The sequence below is a fragment of the Austrofundulus limnaeus genome, unplaced genomic scaffold, assembly GCF_001266775.1.
Source record: "Austrofundulus limnaeus strain Quisiro unplaced genomic scaffold, Austrofundulus_limnaeus-1.0 Scaffold42, whole genome shotgun sequence".
NCBI lineage: Eukaryota > Metazoa > Chordata > Actinopteri > Cyprinodontiformes > Rivulidae > Austrofundulus > Austrofundulus limnaeus.
This window is the reverse complement of record NW_013952444.1, coordinates 440971-449214: the sequence shown is the minus strand read 5'-3', so window position 1 is coordinate 449214 and position 8244 is coordinate 440971. Positions and strand designations below refer to the sequence as shown.

Here is an 8244-nt window from a genome sequence, read left to right as displayed (position 1 = left end):
ATGTACTTCAGACAAACAACAGAGTCCCGCTCTGAACAGACACACAAATACCATTGTACACACAAGCGGACAGAAATGTCTCATCCAAGCACACGGCAGCTCTTCCTTTTTTTTCTTTTTCTTTTTCAACCAAGAGCTGCAGCTGAACCGTAAATCACAGACGCATAACCCCCACGTGCACACAGAGCTCTGCCTATCTCCCAAACTTCATGGCAGGCTCAACTCTATGGAGCAACCAAAAAATAAAATATAAAAATAAAAATAAAAACTGCAGTCAAAATTCCACATGAACAGCCGAGTTGCAAAATTCCAAATCAGTCCTAGCTTCAACTTTATCTAAATTTCAACAGGGCTATAAATTAAATGCATACATTTTACTCTTGAGCGAATTACAGGTAATTTCCGATAGCCATGAAATACCACGCGCTGGCTCGGCAAAACATAAAACATCAATCATAGCCCTTTCAACCTCCCTGTCATGGATTCTCATCTTCCCGCATGCATTAACTTCATAAACCAAAAACAAGAATAAACAGCTGTATTTTCTCTGTAGACCCCAAATTTTCACCGGCAACTAAACCAATGACTTATGTCACACAAATGCCTGCATACACACACTGATAAAGGTCACAGCTGAGGTGAAGAGTCAAATCACATTATCAACAGTCACCAAGAACCCTGCCATCTTTCCTCAGAGAGAAAACCCTACTTAATGTAGACTAAACCAATGGAACATTGCAAAAATAGTTCCACAAAAATTTAGAATTTACACAGAGATCTCATCAGAGCAACAAAACAGTCCACAGAARCCCCGAACAGAAACTTTAGGTCAAACCCCATCCAACACCAACATCATCCACTGAAGTGCTCTCTGTCTGGTGAAAAATGACTCACCCTTTTAGCCGGCTTGCAGAAAACGGTTCAGTGCGACGGTGGTGTCTGCTGGAGTATAGAACCTCTGTCTCGTGACGCCATTAAATGAGGTGTAAAAACCGAGTCTTCTCGGTTCTGCAAACTGCTGCTGCTCCTGAAGAGAGAAACTCTGAAACAGGCTGGTTGAACAGCAAAAATCTTTATTTTGCAGTCCAGGAGATTTACAGCCAAAAACCTAATTGTGGCCTTCTAAGCCAAATGAATCACCAGGTAAAAAGATGAAGACGAAGGCGAAGAGTAGGGGCGTACAAGTCTTTTTATAGGTTTCACAGTGCAGTCCAATAGATGCACCATAAATTTTGTCACGGTATACTTTAAGCATTCCTTTCCTAATATGGTAACATGTGCCGAGTTCTGAAGCTGGGCTCTAAGAGAGACATAGTACATCTGTGCATTCCTGAGAAGAGGCCTACACTTTTAGACACTACAAGTGTATTCAACTTCCCCGGAATTAGGTTTGTATGCAGAAGTTAGAATGCAAAAAACCTTTGGAAAAATAAAACAAAACAAGAAAATTGGACTAAAACTATAACTTAATGTAGCATGAATGATGCTGACCCCTGACATGACCCCTTGATCACCACCGGTCGTATCTCCTAAATAAATTAACTTTGTTCTGAAAAAGCAATATTATATACTGCAAATGATGATTTCTGAACTTACATTAATCTTAACACCAATGAGACAGCTGGATGTCTCCAAATTTGGTGAGCTGACAAACTGTACCTAAGTTAAGGTGTTACACATAAAGTGTTTGCAGAGCAAACCCTAAACAACTGAGGCAACTTTGATATTATTCTTTTGATTAACAATTACTAATATTTAATTTGACAAAATCTTAACATCTCCTCTACAAACTGACAAAAACTTATCTTGTCAATTAATTAATAGAAGAAAACTTTCATTCTATAAATGTTTAAACATCCAGACCCTATCTTAATTTAGACGTATAACATCAGGTCTACAATAATTTTCACCTTTAACTATTTTATAAACCTTGTGCTTCATCTTTCATGTTGTTATTTTTACTGTTTTATTCATGATTCAATTTTTGTAATAAATTACCATGGAAGACAAAGCTGGTTCCTCATCTTTGAGTATTTTTGGCCTGAGATAAGTATTCCCTGCATATCATACAATCTCACATTTTGGTAAATATAGTGGTCACCTAAGGGTGGAATAATCAGTTCCACCTGTCTTTGACCTTGGTCACAGAACGCCTCCTTTAAAGAGACAGAACTCTGTTTATTTAAAGTCGTAACATGTTTTCTTAAACAATAAAGAGACATTTTCTCATTACTAATCTGACAATAAACAGAATAATCTTCTTTTATTCATAATTTTACCAATGTGTTAAAAAGAACACACAAAAAGAATGTTATTACAATGTTTTCTTGTGCTTTGATGTAAATCACTACCTGAACTTTAACTGTGAAACCACAGTAATTGATTATAGATTTTTAAGTTTAAATATTTTACTTAACTAAACTTTGCATTATAGTTAAGCTTCAGTTTGAAACATTTTATGATTACTTTATCTGAATCATTATAATGAATGTTCTGTATGAAATAATTCGTTTTTTTTTCAAGTTTTCAGTAACTCATTCTTTTATTCTTTAAAGTGCTCTCAGCAGAAGGGCAGGTCAGAACAGACTGTACGACATGCGCAGAGGTCAACATTTTTGTTTAAGACAAACAGCACCTGGCAGTGCTCAATATCACTTCCTCTCTTTTAAAACTAACATCTCTAACTAACACAGTCAGTCAGTCTGTGAAATTGAGCTGAAAAGCGAACACTCTAATACTTCACAAGAGCGCGGCTGGCTCCGAGGACAACCAACCTGACCAGATCATCACTCGGTCTCGTCTATTTTTCCAAAGTTCACAGAGAAACTTTTGTTTTGAAACTTCTGAGCAGAAGTTTTCTATTTTTGAGATGGATACCGAAAGTGCCTCGTCTCTGATCTTCAATTAGCAGCAGCCCAGAGAAGACGCTGAAGGAGTAACACAAAATGCCTCAAAAGTGTCCGACCGACAAGGTTCCAAGAAGTTATTCACTAGTTGGACAACCTTTCCTCCAACTTGAGCCTTGGTGTTGATCCCTGGTCAAGGTAAAGGCTATCGTTCTTGAGCGTATCTGAGGTCTTGGCTGAATTCGTTAAGAGACGTCTGCCTTTCTGGTTAAAATCCACATTCCTTAAAGGTTAAATTAAAACTAACTAACAATCCTCCTCCTTTCTTCCCTCTTAAACTAATGCCCTATCAAAACTTAAGAAAAGTGCCACAAACAAATGGTTTATTATTAACATCTAAACCTGAGAGTTTGTTGTTAAATTTTTATAGGAAATTAATCTCACAAGCTGTACATTAGTGATTTATTTGATTCTGTAAATAAATAAATGATCTTCTTTATTTTAGATCAACTTAAACTCACTGAGTACGCTCATATTGTGTGTTTTATCCATACATTTTTGTACAAAGAAGATATTACCGAAAATAAAGTGATCCTTGCTAAAATAAAATACTTGTAACTTTTTTAGAAGAAGGTAGGTGAACCCTACAAGTCTGATTAAAAAGAGGAAATAAATATTGGTCAATAACTTGGTCTGGTGCCCCCCAACAACTTGCCAAAAGTAGGACAGAAATAGTTATCTCCATTTCTGTTTCTCTCCTGCTACTAACACCCTACAATGGAAGGTTTTTAAAAATATTATGTCTTTGAACTGCAGGCATGTCAAGTGTTGATATAAAGGCTTATGGGAGAATTGGACTTCGGGCCCTCAGCTACTACATGATCACCACTGTTACTGCTGCCTTCACRGGTATAGCTCTGGTTGTTTCCATCAAGCCTGGGAAATCAGGACAAGCATCAGAGCCCTCTGGTGGAAAAGCAGAGGGTGTGCAGAGTGTGGACGCTTTCCTCGACCTCATCAGGTGTGAATAAAAATCATTTCCAGAACACAGAATGCTACATTTTATAAGCTTATTTTATGAGTGTGCTGTTTTTCAGAAACATGTTCCCATCAAATCTAGTGGAAGCTTGTTTCAGAAAAGTAAGATTGATTTTTATTTAATTAAATTTATTTTTGCTCCAATTGTCATATTTTGGTCACCATTTACTAACATTTTGTTGTATTTTTTATTTATTGTTTTCATAATCAGTATAAAACAGTTTTGGATTCTTTAGAAAATCCTCCAGATGTCTTGAATGCATCGTCAAACAGTGAGTTTTTTGTAGTTCTTTATGTGCAGTGGTATTAATAGTTCACTTCTAATCAGATTTGATTTAATCTCTGGTCAGAACCCGTGGCAGGAACCTCAGATGGCATCAACATTTTGGGTCTGCTGGTCTTCTCCATCGCGTTTGGCCTCATCCTGAGCAGTATGGGGCCAAAGGGAAAACCTGTCAGGGATTTCTTTACCTGTCTGAATGAAGCCATTATGCTTCTGGTTAAGATAGTCATCTGGTAAGAAGGGCTTATCTGTATCTGTATTTTTATTTTTTAAATTTTAAAATATTGTATTTTTTTGTCTTCAAAGCAAATTGCCCCATGGGGACAATAAAGTTTTATGTAATCTAACCTAATCTTAATGTTTATTGGGTAGTAATGTTTTCTTTGTCCACATCTGTGTGTGTGTTCACAAGCCTGAATCACTCAATAGATTATAAGGAAACTTGCAAAAGGAAATCTTTGGATGAACATTTTTATTTGATCTTAGTCTACAATGCATGATATGCATTTCTTCATGAAATGCTTGACCTTGTCCAACTGTCGCTTTGTTTTTTTTTAATAAAGTTGTTTTTTGTGAGCTTTTACTTTTCCCTACAGCTCATCACATCTCCCATAATGCATTTCACCTTTTCCTTTGACAGGTATTCTCCAGTTGGATTCCTCTTCCTGCTGACGGGACAGATTCTGAAGATGACGGACACATCAAATGTAGCTCATGAAGTTACCATGTATGCTGTGACTGTGATCACCGGCTTGACCATCCACAGCTTCATCTCGCTGCCGCTCATCTACTTTGTAGTGACACGAAAGAATCCTCTGAGGTTTTTTGCAGGGATCCTTCAGGCTCTCACCACAGCGTTTGGCACCTCGTCCAGGTAAAATCAGAAACATAAAGAATCATAACCTCGTGACTAATTAATGGGAATCTAAAAAAAATTAACAAAATAAAACAACTTTTGTGTCTTTTTTTTAAACAGTTCTGCAACCTTGCCCGTCACTCTTCACTGCATGGAGCAGAACCACAACATGGACAAACACGTGACGCGCTTCATGCTCCCGATGGGTGCCACCGTGAACATGGATGGTTCTGCTCTGTATGAAGCAGTAGCTGCTTTATTCATAGCCCAGATTCATGACCTGGACTTTGACTTTGGACAAATCATTATCCTCAGGTACTTACTTCAGTTTAAAACATTTGACTGTTAACGAACATTACAGGCCACAGGTAAGCTGTGTTCTTTTAAGGAGCATGACGCAGAATTTTACTTCATTTGTTAGTTAGAGATGAATTATTATTTTCTTTGCCCAGTTTGGTTGTTACAGCAGCCAGCACTGGTGCAGCAGGCATCCCACAGGCTGGCTTTGTTTCCATGATGATTGTGTTGACGTCAACCGGACTGCCCACTGAAGACATATCTCTGCTCCTGATTGTTGATTGGATTCTGTGAGTATGAAGAACATTTTGTGACATTGTGATCAGTTTTAGTGATTTACTTTAACAGTTAGTGAATTAACAAGCCTCTATTTAGTTTCAGTGATTGTATTTATAACTCAGTAGGAAGTAAGATTGCGTTGATACAGATACAAAGCTGGGGAAGAACTTTATATGTGTGTAAATAAACTTTCAAGACTGAGTACGGGACCAGTTTCCTGCATCTGATTCGAGTCCCATGAACACGTTTCGTACAATTATACTCAATTTGTCTAATCCAGGCCCGTCGGTGTAGCTTTAAATTCTTTAGGTTTAATTGAATTTCACCTGTAAATCTGTTAAGCTGTACTCAGAAAGCATGTGTCGATACAGGGATCGTCTGAGGACCGTCACCAACGTGCTGGGTGACTGCATCGGTGTTGGTGTGGTTCAACATCTGTCCAAACATGAGCTGCAGGTGGTAGAAGAAGAACACTTCTGAGAGTCATGAAGCATGTTAAAACTAAATGTATCCCTTGTTAGAAAATAAGAAAGTTCATTGCATTATTCATGCATTATTACTTGAGTAAAATCATGATAAAAATGTGTTGCTTTTTAATCTTTTTCTTTGGAAAAATATGGAAAGAAATCACATGAAGAGCAAAGAGCTCTCTGTTATAATCTCTGTAATTTGAAAATGCAGCTTTGTCTAGTTGTTTTTGTCAGCCCCCCCCCCCCCCCCTTTACTTTGCGTGCGTCACCACAGCACGCAAAGTAAGATTTGTGCAATTATTACACACCAGATGCAATTATTACACACAACCTGGGCTTAAACTGATCATTGAGCTACTGCAATGTTTCCACTGTCAAACCATATTATTTAGTTTTTTATGAAATTGTCCAGTAAATTATATTTTTTCCATTTATTTCAATATGATCAGTCTTAAAAGAAGGTGTTCAATGTGCTAACATGTAAAATAAACATTACAAAGAGATCAGTCAAATCTATGTTTTGTGACATAAATATTAAATTATAGACTGGTTTTCTTCCTGTCTTTTAAAAATGTTGTTTTAWTTATTTCTCTCTTCCACCATCTMCTMGCAGAATAGTRAATAGTTAGTGACCCAGATTCACCCTGACAATGATTAAAGCACTTTATAATACCTGTGCCTTCATTTAGATTCAGACTTCTGATGTTGAGAAATGATGACATCTGGTTAAATCTTGAACATGACTTTACAGGGGCGGAGCCAGAGGGTTGTCTGGGGTGGCAAGTGCCCTACCGCCTGATTGTCCACCCCAGAAAAACTGACAAGTGTGTGGGGAACTTGGATTTTGTTTTTGCATTTAGATTTTGTTAATAGTGCTCCCTGAAACTACTGCGCTATATATTTCAGCTGTGTATTTTTTGAAAATGGCTGAATTATAGCCCTTTGTAAAACTAGCATTAGCATTATTTGTTAGCTTGAGATTAGCATCAGTAATCTGCAAATGATCATTCTTACCTACTCCATAACAAATTTAATCCCAGTAAGTCAAAAAATGACTGAAATATACTTGTAAAGTTAGCTGTGGTGTGTGGAGCTAGATGGGTTTCAATATCTTCACACGTGCACAGAAAAATTTGTGCGTGCACAGAAAACAATACATGCATGCACAGAATGGTTCACATGTGCACAGATGATTCATGCATGCATCAAACGTTTCACACGTTCACAGGAAGTTTCACATGTGCACAAAAGTATTCAAACATGCACAGTACAAAATTTACAAATGCACAGGACCAGATTCCTATGTGCACATAACAGTTCACGTGTGCACAAGAATAGATTCAAACATGAATTTCTACTGTACACACAAATATTTCTTTATTTACAAAGAGCTGCCTCTCTGTGGCCTTCTCTGCATTTGTGTGTGCATTTTAAGACTCCCCTGATGTGGCTCAACCCACACTTACCTCTTTTTCATCAAGAAATGATCTCCAACCAATCACAAAGCTTCCTTTTATTCATCCAATCATAAGAGCTTTCCCAACGTGAGGAGAGGATTCCCTTACAAGCCAATCCCAATAATTCAAACAACGCAACATCCCTGTGAACTTGAAGCAGTAAACAGTTGAGAACTTTCGTCATGACTTCTGGCAATGACAGGGGAGCGGTAAGTGAAATATCTGTCTTAATATGTTTAGTTAGGAGAAGTTAATATATTAGTTAATATGTTAAATGCTTAATTAGTGCAATTATCCACACATGCTATGCTAGAGAGCTACATTGGCACATCGTCTGACTGCATGCCAGCAGAGGTGCTACATTAGCATCTCTGTCCTGTATCTTCCCATAAAGTTGAATTTCTTTTGAATAAAGTAACATTTTGACAGGGTCTAGCACCACAAGCTGAGGTAGCAGCTCAGGCTTCTGTGCAGATTGTCTATTTTTTTATTTATTTAGTTGTTTATAAAAAAAACATGTTTTCTTAGTAGACCAAGATCCGTGGCTGCTAAATGACCTATATTTAAAAAAATCCAAACAGGATTAGAAGAATATGATCAAGGTATAGTGGTCTGTATGTGCTAGCAGTGCTTTAATTGGAAACCTGACACTCGGTAAATATTCCAATATTCCAGTAAATAAAAAAGTCAACTGATAACCCTCGGATTGTTTTGCAGA

General features: G+C 37.4%; 1 protein-coding gene across 1 annotated transcript in view; it reads left to right on the top strand.

The window, feature by feature from the left end:
• Positions 1–6302, top strand: part of LOC106516867 (excitatory amino acid transporter 1-like) — a 22377-nt gene extending 16075 nt beyond the window's left edge. Inside the window, 7 exon segments of the mRNA XM_014007429.1 lie at positions 3663–3867; positions 3944–3986; positions 4096–4400; positions 4808–5041; positions 5144–5338; positions 5476–5610; positions 5971–6302. Coding sequence (XP_013862883.1) covers positions 3663–3867; positions 3944–3986; positions 4096–4400; positions 4808–5041; positions 5144–5338; positions 5476–5610; positions 5971–6079 — 1226 coding nt within the window. The 3' untranslated portion in view covers positions 6080–6302.
• The last annotated feature ends 1942 nt before the right edge of the window (positions 6303–8244 follow it).